Source organism: Aquarana catesbeiana, linkage group LG13 (assembly GCF_042186555.1).
Source record: "Aquarana catesbeiana isolate 2022-GZ linkage group LG13, ASM4218655v1, whole genome shotgun sequence".
NCBI classification, from domain to species: domain Eukaryota; kingdom Metazoa; phylum Chordata; class Amphibia; order Anura; family Ranidae; genus Aquarana; species Aquarana catesbeiana.
In genome coordinates, this window is record NC_133336.1 from 95,044,358 (window position 1) to 95,062,554 (window position 18,197).

General features: G+C 43.8%; 1 protein-coding gene across 1 annotated transcript in view; it reads left to right on the forward strand.

The window, feature by feature from the left end:
• The window catches only part of RALGAPA1 (Ral GTPase activating protein catalytic subunit alpha 1), a 474,136-nt gene that overhangs the window by 290,360 nt on the left and 165,579 nt on the right, over window positions 1–18,197 (forward strand). The window contains 2 exon segments of the mRNA XM_073610203.1: window positions 11,604–12,456; window positions 13,691–13,762. Coding sequence (XP_073466304.1) covers window positions 11,604–12,456; window positions 13,691–13,762 — 925 coding nt within the window.

Sequence of the window (18,197 nt, forward strand, 5' to 3'; positions counted from 1 at the left end):
TGCCAATATTTACTTCTCATCTTATTTAAATCTTGTATATCTAGGTTCTGGTATTGCTGATTTTGATGTGTGTGTTTGATGTCGGCATTCCAAGATCAAAGGCAACGTGGTGCCTTCTCACACCCTGTGAAACGTCTTATGAGAAGCAACCCACCATGGATCTTCAAAGAGCAACCCCAGTCAGAGATGTAACTAGAGCCTTCCCGGTACAAGAAACTTTGGAGGGCCCCCCTGACCCCCCCTCTTTCATTTCATTGGTCCCGGGGCCCTTTTCTCTGGTCCCATGGCATTCCCCACTGAATCCAGGGGCCCTTTACTCTTGTTGGGACCTTTATTACAGTACCGCAGCAGGACCCTTTCATGTGTTCTGCAGTGGGCCCCTTCCTACCATCTTCCACGGTGGCAGAAAGCAATAGATATGTCACCAGCACACCAGGGAATTCCATATAGGGGTCCAACGCAGTGGCAGAACTACCAGGGTTGCAAAGGCCACACTTGCGACCACAGTGGGGGTCCCCAGCCTCCTCTTGCTGTCATGCCCCTGCTATTGACAGAGCTGGTCTGGTGTCTCTGTCCCCATGGCGGTAGTGGCAGTCTATTGGGACCCAGTGCCGGTTACATTATGGGGCTAATGGGTGCATGCGGGGGAGGGCTAGCACTATTGGTTGTAGACAGCTGAGCCCCCTGCTGGTCACCTAGCAGTGGTAACGCTGCATTGCCTTCTCTGTTGACCGAGATGTGATCCAGGTGATGCTCCCAGTCGGATCTAATAAACACAGTATTTATAAGAATCAAGAGTACAATCACATGTATATCAACCATATGTTCTGCAGTCATGTGGGCTCCATGCCAGTAAGGTGGGGGCTCTTATCAATAAAACCACTATCCTATTTAATATTAGGTCTGCCTGAAAGCATCCCAATAAGCATGTCAGCGAAGACTATGCAGTGCTACTCCTGCTAAGTAACCTGTAGGGGGCTCAGTTGTCTACAACCAATTGTGCTGGCCCTCCTGCGCATGCACCCATAAAGTAACCACCACTGAGTCCTAATACGCTGCTGCTGCCATGGAGGCAGAGACCAGCACTGTCAATAGCAGGGGCAGGACAACAACCCTGGTTGTGTGGCCACTGGCCCACAGTGGGAGGATTCTCCCATCCACCTGGAATGCGTAGATTGGGGAATTGGATCTTCTTTCTTATTTTTTTTTTTCAGTGTAATGATCGAACAAAAAAAAGCGATTATTGTATGGGCTGCATAAATGCTAACTGGAACTTGGAAGAACAAAGGGGGGAGGGAGACAGATAGGGGAGAGAAGGGAGGAAGATGGGGACAGTTCAGTGATGTGTAATGCAAAGTGTAAATGCAGTGCTCACTCATTCGAGGGCCAAGGCTTGAAGTGGCTTAGGCATTATCCATACAGCTTGGAATGTATGGTTGCTGTTCTTCATATTTCTCACACCTCCTGGGATAGGAGAGTCGGGCCGGGCAGACACGGGGGGGCAGAGGTGGGAGGAGGAGGAGCAGCTGTATGCATCTCTCCTGTCTGTTGCTGGGATGGGGGGAGTGAACTCACTGGGCTGTGTGAGATGAGTGTCAGAGACACTTTGCTTAGCTGCAGCCACCGGCCCCTAAATGTACAGACTGATTTCTCCTGTCCTACGGACGGGACAAATCAGTCTGTTTTCTCGAACTGTCACTGACATCATGAGAGGCTGGCAACACTTCTTTGGCCCCCCCGCAGCGGTGGAACTCCAGGGCCCAGTCGCAAGTGCGACTTCTGCGACCCTGATCGTTCCACCACTGACCCCAGTATAACTGAGCCCTAAGGCTCTTAGAGAAAGAAGGTTGATGATGCCTATTTGTCTGAAAGGTGATTTAAAAAGATTGCCAAATTATTTGAAATCAACCATTTTAATGGAAAGAAAAATAATCTACATGTGGTTTAGAGCTAAAATAACTGCTAATTTGTCCAGGTCTGGCCAGCCCCAGTGAATTCAGCTTAAGCGCTGACCATTTGATGCTGAAAAAAGTTTTCAAGATCCACAAAATGTAATTGCAGAATATGCAGGTAACTCTTGCAACAGTTGTGTTTAAGCACTTCAATACCGGGCACTTTAACCCCCTTCCTGCCCAAGCCAATTATCAGCCTTCAGCGCTGTTGCACTTTGAGTGACAATTGCGCGGTCCTGCAACACTGTACCCAAATTAATTTATCATTTTCTTTACACCTATAGAGCTTTTTTGGTGGTATTTAATCACTGCTGTTCTTTTTTTTTTTTTTTTTTTTTTTTTTCTCAAAATTTTCAGTCTTTTTTCCTTTAAGCTGAAAAAAAAAAAAAAAGTTCTTTTTAGTTTCTGTCAGTAAATTTTGCAAATAAGTAATTTTTCCTCCTTCAAAGATGGGCGCTGATGAGGTGGCACAGATGGGAGCTGATGAGGCAGCACTGATGAGATGGCACTAATATGCTGCACTGATAGGTTGCACTGATGAACACTAAAAGGCGGCACTGGTGGGCACTTATAGGTGGCAAGGATAGGCAGCACTGATGGACACTGAAAGGCAGCAGTGACTGGCATCACTAATGGGCACTGATTGGTACAACTAATGGGCAGTGATTGGTGGCACTAGGGGGCTTTACTGTAATCAGGGCACTGATGATCAATCCCCTTATTACATGTCCGTGTGTTCCCTGCCAGGAGATGCTGCTGATCGGCTCTCCTCGCCACACACTCTGTCAGTGTGAGATGAGGAGAGACAATCACTGACACTTCCGTGTTTACATGTGACCACCTGTGATTGGACACAGCCGATCACATGGTTAAAGAGCCACGTGATCGGCTCTTTACAGAGATCGGGGTCGCGCCATGTCCTAGCAACACAGCACATCCACGATCGCCACGCTGCGCGCCCAGGCAACCTTTCTGGGCCGCCGTCATATGACCACCTAGAGCGAGGCCCGCACCATCCCTCTGTCATTTGTTGGTGGGCGGGCGGAAAGTGGTTGAAGTGCATTCATCTACATTTATAAAGGGATTGAACCTGCTAAGTGTGCCAGTAAAAAGCCCTTGGTGTCCAAAAATAACATTAGTGCAAGGCTACGTTTTGCCATTGGATGTAAGGGCAAAGATCGGGCCTTCTCAAACAATGTATTGAAAACTGATAAATCAATGATTTGTTTGGTTATACAACCCCATTTCTAGAAAAAAGGGACACTGTAAAATTAAATAAAAACAGAATGCAATGATTTGCAAAATTCATAAACGTTTTTATTCACAATAGAGAATAGAAAACATATCAAATGTTTAAACTGAGAAAATGTACCATTTTAAGAAAAAAAATGAAAGTAATTTTAAAATTGATGGCGATCTAAAATTAGCTATTAAACAGGTATCCAGATTTTATCCTTTCTGCGTTTGCTAAAACAATGTAAGCTTTTTTCCACAAATCTAAGTAGGGTATGTTGGTGGTGTGCTGTATCCGGATTTTGGTAGCTATTTAGATCTATTGAAATTCAAATTAGAAGGATGTTTTCCAAGATCTGATGGGCCCAAAGAGTTCCCTAGGAAGGACAGTGGTAAGTTTGGTAGAATGAGCTCCAGGCGTATGGTTACATTCCAGTTTAATTTTTATTAATTGAGAATAAAAATGATAGCCCAGTCATTTTAGGGACTTTACCAATTTTCTCTTCCTCAGAGCTCCTGCAGGTAACGCAAAGCTGGACCGACAATGGGTATTCTGAATTTGATTTCGCTAGCGTTGCTCAAGGGCCTGCTCTGGTTGCAGGTTTAGCAGCATGAATTTGAGGAGGAAATAATTGTTTCAGGACTGATATCTATACTGTGCACAATCCTTGTACTAACAGTAAATTTCCAGAAATGTCTGAATGACATTTATAGATCCAGTGGTCTTTGTGGGTATTCTATCGATCTTCCTGCCATGTTTGCCTTTAGAAACACAACTCTTTTGTAATGATTTGTTTTTTTTGTGTCATTTTTACATTTGCTCAGTCTAATAGCCGTTCGTTTGCATAAAAGTCACACATACAGCAGTCTTAATTAAAGTAGAGGAAAAGTAATTGCATGCATACGTCTAAAGCTTTTCTAATATTGTCAATGCCTGAGGCCAGAGCTCCTAAATACAGATGAATTGTGAGCCTTCACGGAGTGTATTGTTTAATTATCAGATGCCAAGTTAGAGTGGTATATTAGCGAAAAGGATGAGTTTGATATTCTGTCCTTAATTAGAAGATGATCAGATTTGCCTTCCCCTGGTGACCTGTAGTTAAACTCTGAGGCCCAAAGGGACCATTTCTCATTGTTGTGTTAAGATGTGATATAAAGGCAGAGAGCATTTACCATTGAGCTGAAGCTCAGCTGTAACTGCATTGTTCTATGGCAGGTCGTTTTCACTTTGGCACTAATCACGTAAAGCTCAGATTGACGCCGCTCATATATATTTTTTTTTTAACCAAGCTGTCTGTTAATAAATGATAGCAAAAATTAATATAGGAAGGTACATTGTTTCTTTGTGTAATATTAGTTTTGTGACTTTTCTGTCAATACATATCCAGCAATTACTAATTTGGCTAAAGAATAGTTATCTATCCAGAAACATTTTGGCCTGACTGTGTCTGTGTTTTTCAGGTCTGTCCCCCTATAGAGGTGCCAGGAATTGCCTCTTGATATGGGCAACACCCCCCTTCCAGAATTACATCTCTCGAAAGCTCTTTCCCTGCACAAAGTGTATGGGCAGGCTCTTGGGAATCAAGGCAGCAAAAACAAGCATGCTGATATAAAAAAACAAGTAACTGAAAATAAATATCTTTATCCTGGTGTGTTAGCTATGTGAACCGAGCCTTTTGTCTGTTCTATTATTGTAACTTGCGATTTTACTTTTTGTTATACTTATTGTTATATTTGTCCTCTGTTAATGCTATAGGTGCTATATTTGTAATGGCAGTGATCGGCAACGTATAATGTGGCAAGCAATCTGGCACTAACTAGTGACACTAATACAGTGATAATAGTGTGCACTGTACTAATGACACTAATGGGTGAAAGGAATGATCAGAAGAGCAATCAAGGGGTTACCTGTGTGCCTAAATAGATTAAGTGTGCTGCTTTTACTCACAGGATCTGGCTGTCTTTTCTCCCTGAACCCTGGGTTGATTTCAGTGAGAAGATACAGCCAGATAGCTGTTTTGTGTTTGGTGTTCTGTGTGTTTAAGCACACAAACTCTGTATTGTGATTGGTGACAGCTGATCAGCTGATTATCAGCCAAAATCATTGGCTGCAACCTGCTGACAAACTTGTGCTTTGTCCAATTACAGCACAGATCAGCAGGGAGTGCACACACACATATCCGAAACCCAGGAAATTCACTGCCATGTATGGTACGTCACAATGCCTGGCTGTGCCGGCCGCTAGCAGTAAATGTACTTTTAGCAGGCTGCAAGTGGTTAATGACTGTTGTTTCTTAATCCATAATTCTCAACCATACACATCGGTGATTCATTGTAAGGTTTTATAACCAATGGGAGAGGCCTTTTCATTCTATAGTATTTTACCCTTGTATTCGATTTTAAAGTCCTCATGCACATGGCCGTAAGCGCATTTCCAAGTGTTTTTTGTTTACAAATCTGAATGCCGGTGTATTGTTTTCAATGGGGGGTATGCACACAGGTGGATAAACATGCACTGCACTCAGATCCACAACCAAAACTTGAAAGATTTGCATCCGAGGACGCGTGCTTACATTGATGGAAAAAGTGCATTGTGGTATTGGGGAAAAAAAGCGGGATGATATAGAACTACAATTTTATGCATTAAAAAACTTGCAAGCATTTTAAGGATTATTTTACGCAGGAACTTTTGTTCTAAAAAAACTGGGTTATAGGTAAAACTCTTACAACTGTGTCCATATGGCCTTAATAATTTAGATTTTGTCCCAATTTTCTTTTTCATACATCATGGCACACAGTCAGGCTAATATTTATTACCTGCTGGGTTATACTTCATCATTAGGTGAATGGACACAGATAGACCATAGGTCTTCAGACAGGAAGTGATCTCCTATATAATCCCTCCCATACAGGAAGTACTTTAGTTTTTTACCAGTGTCTGCAAGGCGGATGGCCTGTTTGAGCTCTCTGTGCTCCAGGTCTCTAGTCCCACAAATGGTTCCAAAATGAATCAAGGGATTGACCGATCGGATCCATTTGACACAGGCTTTTATGCTTAGATAAATTAGACCCGAGCCTCGCAAAGAAGACTCAAGATCCTGCAAGGTTTTGCCTGTAATGTGGCCTCCGGGTGCTGGACCCTGCGGAGTGGAAATCCTGGACACTATAGCACTAAGGCATTTCCTGCAGGGTGCTGTACAGGTCCAAGGGAGTGGACCCTAAACATGAAAGGGTACCCAGTCCTTGAAGGTCCAAGTGACAGGAACCCGCCGTGAAGGGTGAAGATTGGGCCTTTAGTTTCTATGTCGCCCTGCGCCTGGACAGGTAAGTGAAACCCATTTTATTTTATTATTGTGGGGTGTCCCAGTGATTGTAACAATCAGTCAAGATAGCTAAAAGCTGGACACCTGTGTGCGGTGACCATACAGGGGAGTTTTGGGCTAGCTGTGGGTGTTTGCAAAGTGTACCTTTTTTGCTTGTGTCTGGCTGTTTTTACCTATGTGATGGCGCACAAAGGTGCGCCATTTCGCCTTGGTTCGCCATGGCGCATGTGCGTTCGCAAGAGTGCCGCTGGGCTCAGCAGTTTGGCACACGTGGCTTCACCGCACATGCGCCGTAGCCTTTATCTGGGCGCACGAAGATTCGCGTTGTACGCCCGTTTGCCAGGACCAGGCACATGCGCACGCATGCACAGAACGTTCCAGTGCACACCCAGCTTATTTAAGCTGTGTAGGCCAAGCATGTGGTACTTCCAGAAGGCAGCTGTGGGACATAGAGCAGGCTCTGAACAGACACTTGCAGTGGTTCATTTTTCCTTACCCGGGTCATTTGAGTCACCAGGTGTTGCTTGGCAGGCTAAAGGTGCTTAGCAGGATTGTTGCATAGGGCTTGGTGAGCCCTATTAAAGTGTCTCCCTTCTGAGGAGTTTTAATACTACACCCAAGTACTCTTTGATTGTGGCTATTAAATGTCTTCCAAAAAGAGGAGTGGGACTAACACAACACCTATGTCGTCAGTAGTTCCTGATGAACCTAGTCATATCCCTAGTGTTGTATCTCCTGAAGGACCAGAGGCTTCCGGGCAATCTGAGCCACTGCACCTATCTGGTATTGTGCCTACAGTCAATGCTGCTGCTTCACCCTTTATCACTAAGAATGAACTGTCCTCAGCCCTAGCCGGGTTAGAGCACAGGATTGCTGGCATGATTGCCTCCATCCCGTAGGGTGGCAGGAAGTATAACAGTTCCCCCCAACCCCCCCCCCCCCCCCCCCCCGAAAGTCTCCTAGTCTGGAGAAGGAATGGGTTGAGGATGGGGAAGAGCTTAAAGCTCAGGATTTGGTGGAGTACCTGGCAGATGTGTCTGCTTCCGAGCAATCTGCGACTGAGAGGCAGACATCGACATCTGGATATCTTCTTGTCCAGAGGACTTTGATCCTGACTCTGACTGAAATGGTTTGTTCTGCTTTTAAGTTGCCTCTTGCAGAGGTGACTGATCCCCCCTGGTCCTCTTTGGGATCTCTCAAGCCTCTTCAGGTCGCACAGACTTTCCCTCTACACCCCCTGTCGGAACAGGCGGTGTATGCTGATTGGGAGCATCCTGACAGGACTTTTGTTTCTCCTAAGAGGTTTTCCCTTTTATATCCCATGGATGAAAAGTTTGTATTAAATGGAACATGCCAGCCATAGATGCAGCAGGCTTTTCCTTAAACAAGAACTTAACTTGTCCAGTAGATAACGCACAGGGCTTGAAAGACCCTGTTAACAAGAAATTGGTGTTAATATTAAAGGCTTCCTTTTCTTTGGCTAGTTCAGCTATTCAGCCAGCCAGAAAGTAAGACAGATATTCCTAGAGCCCTGTGTTTTGCTGCTGATGCTTTAAAGGATTCAATACAGCAGGTTTCTCGTCTGGCTCTCTTGTCTGTACATATGCGCAGACTTTTATGGCTTAAGAACTGGCCAGCCGAGCTTTCTTGTAAAAAGTTATTGACGGGCTTCCCGTTTCAGGGGGAACGTTTATTCGGTGATCACTTAAAATATATCCAAAAGATTTCCGGAGGGAAGAGTACTCTACTTCCTGTGAAGAAAAGCACCAGACATCCCTCATTTAATAACCCAGGGACTGCTTCCGCAAATGTCTCAGCGTCAGGGCGGTTCCGCCGCCAATGGGGCGCTAGGGCCAGGGCCAGAAAAAGCCCTGGGTCCAAAATTCTTCTAAACCCAGCACCAAGCCCTCCTTTTGAGGGGACGCCCCTACTTCATTGTGTGGGTGGAAGGCTGCTGCACTTTGCAGGCATTTGGAAAACAACAATTCAAGACAAGTGGGTCATCTCAATTATATCTCATGGTTACAAGCTGGAGTTGCGGGGGAGGGGGTCCCCCTCAGAGGTTTCTAAGATACAGCGTTCCCTCGGATCCTCCAAAAAGAAACTTATTGCTTTAGGCACTACATTAGCTAGTGCATCAAGAAGTGATTGTAGAGGTTCCTATATTCTGTTTACGGTTCAGAAACCAAATCGGGACACAAGGCCCATTTTGGACCTAAGGTCCCTGAACAAGTATCTATTGATACAGTCCTTTCAGATGGAGTCCATCCGCTCAGTAGTAACCTCACTCCAGAGGGGAGACTTTCTAGCCTCCATTGATACAAAAGACGCGTACTTACACATACCTATCTTTCGGCCTCATCAGAGGTTCCTACGTTTTGCAGTAGAGGAATGTCATTTTCAGTCTGTGGCTCTACCCTTCGGGCTTGCTACAGCTCCACGGGTGTTCACAAAGGTCCTAGCACCAGTACTTTGGCTTTTAAGGGCCCAAGGGATCCTGGTGCTCGGGTATCTGGACAACCTCCTGCTCAAAGATCACTCAGTACAGGCTCTAGAACAGAGCATAATTTCCACAGTCCGGTATTTGAAAAGCTTAGGCTGGATAATAAATACCGAAAAGTCAGCCTTGAGACCAGCTCAAAGTCTAAAGTATTTAGGTGCCCTGAAGGATCAGGTGCGTCAGATAAGGGGCACCAGACAATCCTCCATTCCGCTCTGTATGCGTCTTCTAGGGAGGATGGTATCCTCCTTCGAGGCAGTGCCCTATGCCCAGTTCCATTCCAGGCCCTTACAACAAGACATCTTGTTGGCTTGGAACAGAGGAAGAAAAGCCCTGGATTATCCAATGTGCTTATCTCTTCAGGCATGCCTAAGCCTAAACTGGTCGTTGCAGGATCAGAACCTGCGAAAGGGAAAATCCTTTATCCCGGTAACTTGGAGAGTACTGACTACAGATGCCAGTCTCTCAGGCTGGGGAGTGACCCTAGACGGGCTCACCACTCAGGGGAAATGGTCAGGGACAGAGCAGACCCTGCCCATCAACATCTTAGAATTACGGGCAGTACGTCTGGCCCTACGGTCCTGGACGGTGGAGATCCCGGACTGCCCCATCAGGGTTCAGTCCAACAATGCCACGGCAGTGGCCTATATAAACCACCAAGGCAGTATCAGGAGTTGTTCAGCTCTGAAGGAGGTGAACAACATACTAGCCTGGGCAGAGGCACATGTGCCAATTATATCGGCAGTCTGTATCCCGGGAGTAGAGAACTGGAAGGCGGACTATCTCAGCCGCCAGCAGATTTGCCCGGGGGAATGGTCCCTACACCCAGAGGTGTTCCAGGAAATTTGCCAACGTTTGGCATGGCCAGAGGTCGACCTACTGGCATCCAGGTTCAACAACAAGCAACAGCAGTTTGTGTCTCGAACAAGAGATCCTCTGGCATTTGGAGCAGATGCTCTGATATTTCCATGGAGCCAGTACTCCCTGGTTTATGCTTTCCCTCCGATCCCTCTCCTTCCACATTTGTTGCGCAGGTTTCGGAGAGAGGGGGTTCCAGTCATTCTGGTGGCACCAGCCTGACCCAGAAGGCCCTCTTTCCCGGAGATTGTGAGACTGACAATAGATGGGCCATGGACGCTTCCATGTCACCCCAATCTACTGTCTGAAGGTCCTATATTCCAGCCCAATTTACAGTCTCTAAATTTGACGACATGGCTATTGAAGCAAGGGTGTTAAAGGATCATGGCATCTCAGGACCAGTGGTGTCTACTCTAGTGAATGCTAGAAAAGCTGTCACTAGGAAGATTTATCATAAGGTCTGGAAGACTTATATTGCTTGGTGTTTAGACAGAAAATGGCATCCTCTGAAATATGTGATTGGGAGAATTCTCTTTTCTAGAGTCAGCTGTGGAAATCAAGTTGGCTTTGAATACAATCAGAGGCCTATTATGGAAATTTAATTAGATTTGCTGTCACGCAAGATAGCCTTCCTGATGGCTATCACCTCGGCTAGAAGGGTGTCGGAGTTGGCGGCCCTTTCATGCAGGGAATCGTACTTGATCCTTCATCATGACAGAGTGGTGTTACAACCTGTTCCATCCTTTTTGCCAAAAGTGGTGTCGGCCTTTCATTTAAATCAGGACATTATATTGCCTTCTTTTTTTCTCTCAGCCTCATTCGGCAACTGCATTCTTAGGATGTTGTCCGGGCAGTCAAGGTTTATTTGTCTAGGTCTGCGGAGATCCGAGGATCAGACTCCTTTTTTTTTTTTTTTTGTTTTACCAAAAGGAACCAAGAAGGGGCAGGCAGCTTCCAAAGCTTCCATTGCCAATTGGGTCTGTCAATTGGTCATTCAGGCCTACGGTCTGAAACATAAAGCTCCTCCCTGTAGGGTGAGACCTCATTCTACCAGGGGTGTAGGAACCTCCTGGGCTTTTCGCCATCAGGTATCCGTGGCTCAGATTTGTAAGGCTGCTACCTGGTCTTCAGTGCATACGTTCACAAAATGTTATCAAGTGTATGTTCGAGCAGCCGAGGATTCAGCTTTCGGCCACAGTGTACTGCGGGCTGCCGTATAAGTTCTGATGGATATTGTTTGGCAGGGTGTCTCCCTCCCCTCAAGGCTGTTGCTCTGGGACGTCCCAGCAGGTAATGAATATTAGCCTGACTCTGTGTCCCATGATGTATGAAAAAGAAAGTAGGATTTTTACGTCATACTTACCTGTAAAATCCTTTTCTTTGAGTACATTATGGGACACAGAGATCCCTTCCCTCTTTTTTGAGAATTTAGTGCTTGCTACAAAACTAAAGTACTTCCTGTATGGGAGGGGTTATATAGGGGATCACTTCCTGTCTGAAGACCTCTGGTCTACCAGTGTCCATTCACCTAATGATGAAGTATAACCCAGCAGGTAATGAATATTAGCCTGACTCTGTGTCCCATGATGTACTCAAAGAAAAGGATTTTACAGGCAAGTATGATGTAAAAATCCTATTTTTTATTTCCAGTAATTCCATAATACTCCATTTGTTACTGTATTTTTAATGTTTTCTGTCCACAGGATAATATATATATATATATATTTTTTTTTCTAGTGAAAATACCCATGCAACAAGGCTTGATCCCAGTAGCAGCACGGACTGTTATTACGCACCTGGTGAATCATTTAGGACATTATCCAATGAGTGGAGACCCCTCCATGCTCACTAGTCATATCTGTGAGAATCAAGACAATCCGTACAGTGACAGTTCCGACCTCTCCCCACAGCTCTTCCACAGCCCCAACCTCCAATTTTTTTCTTTGAACAGCACTACACTGGTTTCATGCTTGCAGATTCCAGCAGAAGAGAAGCTACCTCCTGGTGAGGACCTGTCTTCTGCCAGCTCGATAGTGCGTGTTATCATGAGGGACCTTTCAGGTAAATACAGTTGGGAATCTTCCATCCTTTATGGACCTGCACTAGAATGTTCTGGACAAAAGTCTCAGTGGTCTTCCCTTCTACCTACTTTTCCTGCATCTTCTGTTACCCTAGAGGAAGAACATTCAACTAGCCAACGGGAAGCTGAGGAGTTTTCCGCATTCCAGTCAAGGAGGAGAGGCAGGGAATCTCTGCCTTTATGGGACAGCTTATCAGATGAGGAAGATGTCCTTGACTGCCTTTTGCAGTACCTGGGAGCCACAGGCCCCGAGTGCCTTCAAAGAGCAGGAGTCCCTCTGAATGTTCCTTCACCTCCACCTGCCTGCTTCTCTGAGAAACTAGAGAATGAGGTCAGTAATGCCATTTTAAAACAGAGTGCAGAAGAGAAGGAGTTTGTGGAGAAGCATTGCAGCAATCTGCACATGAGAGCAATGCCACAGGAGGAACCAGCCAACCAAAAACCAGAGTCAGCCTTCTACTACTCACGACTGTTGCTCAGTATCCTTGGCATGAACTCATGGGAGAAGAGGTAAAGCTTGTCCTGATTTTTTAATTTTATGCTGCTGTTTGCTATAATGCAGCGTGTACACTGTTTGTATTGTTAGGGTTTCACCTTCCTCAACTGTAATTACATATCTAAAATTTTTGGGGTTTGTCTTTATTTTTTTTATTTATTACAGGTACTTATATATTGTGCTGTCAATTTAGGCAACGTTATATGTGTATATATATATATATATATATATATATATATATATATATATATATATATATATATTGTAAATTCACATCAGTTCCTGCCCTCAAGGAGCTTACAATCTAAGGTCCCTAACTCACATTCATACTAGGCCCAGTTTAGATAGGAGCCAATTAACCTCCCAGCATGTCTTTGGAGTGTGGGAGGAAACCAGAGTACCCGCAGGAAACCCTCGCAAGCCCCAAGGAAAACATGCAAACTCCTTGCCGTGGTTGGGATTTTAACCAATGACCCTAGTGCTGCTAGGCAGGAGTGTTAACCACTTAGCCAGTGTGCTGCCTTAAGTGAAATTTGTACTGAGAACCAAGTTAAGAAAGTAACTCTATTTAGTAGTGATAAGCCATAAGGTCCATTGTCTTTTTTTTTTTCTCATTGTTGAGAGCTTCCTAAAAAGATCTGGTATTGGGGGAGGGAAGGGTGTAAGGGCGCTTGTGCCAATGGACAAATATAACTTGCTTTAGATATTCATTTGAGACCCTTCTAAGAATATACAGAACTTGACAACTGCAGTTGACCCTCCTTACCTGCTTTAGTCCTGCCTAAAGCAGCTCTTGGATTCCTATTGAATTGTATGGGGGAGAGAAGTTGCTTTAACATGGACAAAAGCCAGCTGCTCCTTCCTGCCGCCTGCAGTTCAGAGCTTAGGGACTGGGTTACCGATTACGAGGCCCGAGCACTCTCATATTAGAAAAAGACAAAAGCATGGTTAGTCTTGTGTAACTGTGGACCTTCAGAAATTTGACAATTACTTATGGATTTTTTGGGCTTTCTGTTTTCCATCTGGCATTGGCAGTTCTTGAAAGGTAAAAATAAGGCAAGTTATGGTGTTTACTACTGCCTTGCAAGATTACTTACAAGACAATTGGCACCTGTAATTGGTGCATATCTGGGTTTCATTGTTTTTTTTTTTTTTTTAATTCATTTTAAATGTCTGTAGAAAATCGATTCTGATGTGAATGTGTTTAACATCTGGTATTATAGCTCTATATGTAATTTCATTTTTCAGGAGAAATTTTCACCTTCTTAGGAAAAATGAAAAATTATTGCGGGAGCTGAGAAACCTTGATTCCAGGCAATGGTAAGAGCTGTGCAGTTGGCTGATATTTATCTGAGTATGCAGTGGTTTTATGTGACAGGTAAAAAGTAAGGCCCAACCATACATGTTTTAAAATTCGGCCAGTTTTGCAGGGACTGATGAAATTTCGATCCATGTATGGGGCACGCTGACTGTAAAGAAGTACCAATCGACCTCTGTACAACCAGCCTTGTCAGGTTTCTCCCAATCGATCAGTGCTGCTTGCTATAATCAGTGTGTTCTGATTGCAGGGCAGTCAGTACACAATAGCACGGCGAGCGTGATTCTCTTATCCACTATGAGTGTGTTGTTTTTTAATTAAAAAATTATTAATGAATGGGCTGCCTAAGTCTGTTGCCTCTCAGGATAAGGGTATGATTGTCGCCAATGCTTGGTATTAAAAGTACAGTCTCCAGAGTTCTTATGCTTTTTCTTCCACAATTTAGTGAGTCACCAACCTAGAATAGGCACGTGCATATTATGCATCTCAAATCTCCATTAGTTGCATGTTTGTACATGCTTGATGCTTTATTGGCTGCGTTCTGGGTCAGTGACTCACTAAGTTATGAAGAATAGGAACCATGCACCAAATTTATACCTTGATGGGTTAATTTAACTTCATTCTTTCCCTCTTCCCACCTGCTGCTTAGCTAAATGTCTGTTTAAATGTTCTTGCATTCCTTCTGTTCCATTCTGCAGAGGGCTCTGGAGGAAGGTTCATCAAAAAGGTATATGCAACAGAGGTTAGAATGATGGATACATGGTACAGGATTACAAAAATGAGCAAAATATTCGCTATATCCTTGTACTTTCCACTCAAAACCTTTTGGCGGAGTTCTTCTTTGGCTAGTTCAAGACATTGAAAGTGCTAAATACACCCAAAAAAAAATCATCATAGTACATAGGGCATGTGTAGCACATCCAGTCCTGCCCTGCTAACAGGACCCGCCTCCTACTCCCAAGCAATTCTCAGCCCTGATTAATCAAAGCCGGAGTTGCTGTGTAAAAATAAAGAATCAAAGGAATGAACCTAATATTTGCAGATGATGTCAGTTAACTGTTTTCCGTCCGGCCAATGTAAATAAATGGCCGGACAGGAGCAGCACTCTCGAGTGACGTGATCTGTGACCCACTGTGTCCACCGGACACAGCAATTTACTAATCCCGGTACTGGGCCACTGTGAGCCATCCTTGTACCCTGTGATCGCTGTGGCCAATCACAGCGATCACAGTAGTAAACAATGCTGTCTGTAAGCTTTGTGATTGGCCACAGCGTTCACATGGTACCAGAGCCAATCACAGAGGCCCTCTACCACATGATAACTCTGACCAATTACAGCATCACAGTAGTAAACAAGGTTTCATGAATGTAACCTTTAGATAGTCTTACCGATTGTTTATTACAGTAATCATCACTGTAATAAGCAAGCAACTTGTAACCCCCCCCCAGAGTAGTACACTGTCACTATGGTGACACTGTTCTGGTGGCAGTATGGACTGGATTGGATCGGATGCTGACTGTAAACTGACACCTGTACATTTACATTCGCATTCCCATAGAGAACAATGGGTGGTCCAATCGGGTCCGCCTAAAAAACAGACAGACGGGCCTGATTGGTTCGCTCGTGTGAAAGGGGTTCACATAGGGCACACACAGTGTACACCCCTGTAAGGCCGTGTTCACCTGTACAGGGATGCACAGGTTTTCTGTGCATCCCTGTGCAGCCAGTTCCATTAATGTCATTTGGGATGCAGTAACTGCACGAACAGAGCAGTTGCTCCCAATTTGACATTTATGTGGGTCCGGGTACATGTCCCTGAGCTCACACTATCTGCGTTCAGGGTCGTGCACCCACGCGGATGTCAGATTGGGAGCAGGGGCTATGCCTGTGCAGCCGTTGCATCTCATTTGACATAAATGGTACTGACTGCATGGGGATTCACAGAACACCTGTGTAGGTAAACATGGCCCTCCATGGCCATACACTTTGCTACGCCCCATGTGAGCAATGCTGTGGTAGCAATTTAGCAGGAATTTTGTAAGTTATCTTGTGTTTGTGTGCACTAATGATTTTAGTGTATTTTTAGTGAAAATAGCGATTTCATTAACTTTTGCACAATTATTGTGGGGCCCAAAAAATCAGTAGCACTTTTTTTTTATTCTACGGGTCATGTGCTTTCAGAAAATGTATGGTTTGGGGGGTCTTTTTAAATTCTGTAAAAAGGGAGAAATTGGGAGGAGATTATCACGGTGCTTGCAAATAGTAATAGAAACCGTATGTTTAAAAAGTTATAGTTTAATAAAGACAAGATTAAAAACCAAACAGAGCAGTTTGTTGCATAGCATTTAACATTTCATTATGGTGGTCAGGTGATGAAAGTTCATGTTAAACAGGGATCTCATTTTTGTATACTATCCCGACATGTTTCACATTATGGCTTCATCAGGGGAAATACCAATCAACCAATGACTACGAGAGGCTATAGAAAATATTACATAAGCAAATTATATCGAATATAAACATACATAAATGCATGTAACAAACAAATCTGCATCACTTGCCAATATCCACCAAAATGGGGAGCTTACCGCCTCAGAATTCCCACAGAGGGCCACCGCCAAGAGAAGGACCACCAAGAGGGGGAGGCAGTACCCACAGAGGACACACAACAACCAGGCTAATAAAACGGGAAAAAAGGGGAAGGAAAAAACATGAGTCCCAAATGTTTTCACTGTCAATCATTTGGAGAAATCGCACCAAGATGTAAATCACAAAAAGGTGCTTAAAGGATAAACCTATGTTGAGTAAAGAGTTTTACAGACAAATTACTTAAAAGAGAGTTAACTCAGAGCATGTAGTGGAGGGTGCCTAAAGTATTAGGCAATGTCTGTCCAATGCAGATGGAATAAATGGCTCTGAAACAAAAAAAGAAAAAATGGGAAAGGAAAATGAAAAGAACGTATTAAAACAAAGTATTAATTAGACTAATGATTTATTAGTAATGATAAATTGGTGAGTGAAAAAAGCCTAGGATTGGATTTTTACAGAACCCATGCAATGAGGTATTTTTGAATATTTGCTTTGTAAACTAAGATAGACAGGATTAATTATAAAGATATCCATGTAATAGTTAAGTTTCATGAAACGGTACCGCAGGGTACCCAGGACTAATGTCTCAAAGAATTGAAATCACAAATATCTGAAACAAAAACGAAAAGCGGATATGGTGATAAATATGAAAGAGATTAGTCATTATTAGTCTATCTCATACTTCCTTTTAATACGTCCTTTTCATTTTGTAGTTTTTCCTGTCCCATTTTTTTCTTTTTTTTTTTTTTTTTTTTTCCTTTTTTCCTTTTTTCTTTTTCCGTTTCAGAGCCATTTATTCCATCTGTATTGGGCATACGTTGCCCTATACTTTAGGCGCCCTCCACTACATGCTCTGAGTTAACTCTCTTTTAAGTAATTTGTCTGTAAAACTCTTTACTCATCATAGGTTTATCCTTTAAGCACCTTTTTGCGTTTTGCATCTTCGTGCGATTTCTCCAAATGACTGACAGTGAAAACATTTGGGACTCATGTTTTTTCCTTCCCCTTTTTTCCTTTTTATTAGCCTGGTCGTTGTGTGTCCTCTGTGGCCGCGTAGTGCCTCCACCTCTTGGTGGTCCCTCTCTTGACGGTTGGACCACTGGGAATTCTGAGGCGGTAAGCTCCCCGTACAGCCTCTCGTAGTCATTGGTTGATTGGTATCTCCCCTAATGAAGCCATAAGGCGAAACATAGTTACATAGTTAGTCAGGTTGAAAAAAGACACAAGTCCATCCAGTTCAACCATAAAAAAAAAAAAAAAAAAAAAAAAACATCGTACAATCCAATATACCCAATACTATACCCACAGTTGATCCAGAGGAAGGCAAAAAACCCCAGCAGAGCATGCTCCAATTTGTTACAGCAGGGGAAAAAATTCCTTCCTGATCCCCCAAGAGGCAATCGGATTTTCCCTGGATCAACTTTACCTATAAATGTCAGTACCCAGTTATATTATGTACATTTAGGAAAGTATCCAGGCCTTTCTTAAAGCAATCTACTGAGCTGGCCAGAACCACCTCTGGAGGGAGTCTATTGCACATTTTCACAGCTCTTACTGTGAAGAAACCTTTCCGTATTTGGAGATGAAATCTCTTTTCCTCCAGTCGTAAAGAGTGCCCCTTGTCCTCTGTGTTGACCGTAAAGTGAATAACTCAACACCAAGTTCACTATATGGACCCCTTTATATATTTGAACATGTTGATCATATCCCCCCCTTATTCTCCTCTTCTCAAGAGTAAATAAATTCAGTTCCTCTAATCTTTCCTCATAGCTGAGCTCCCCCATGCCTCTTATCAGTTTGGTTGCCCTTCTCTGCACTTTCTCCAGTTCCCCGATTATCCTTTTTGA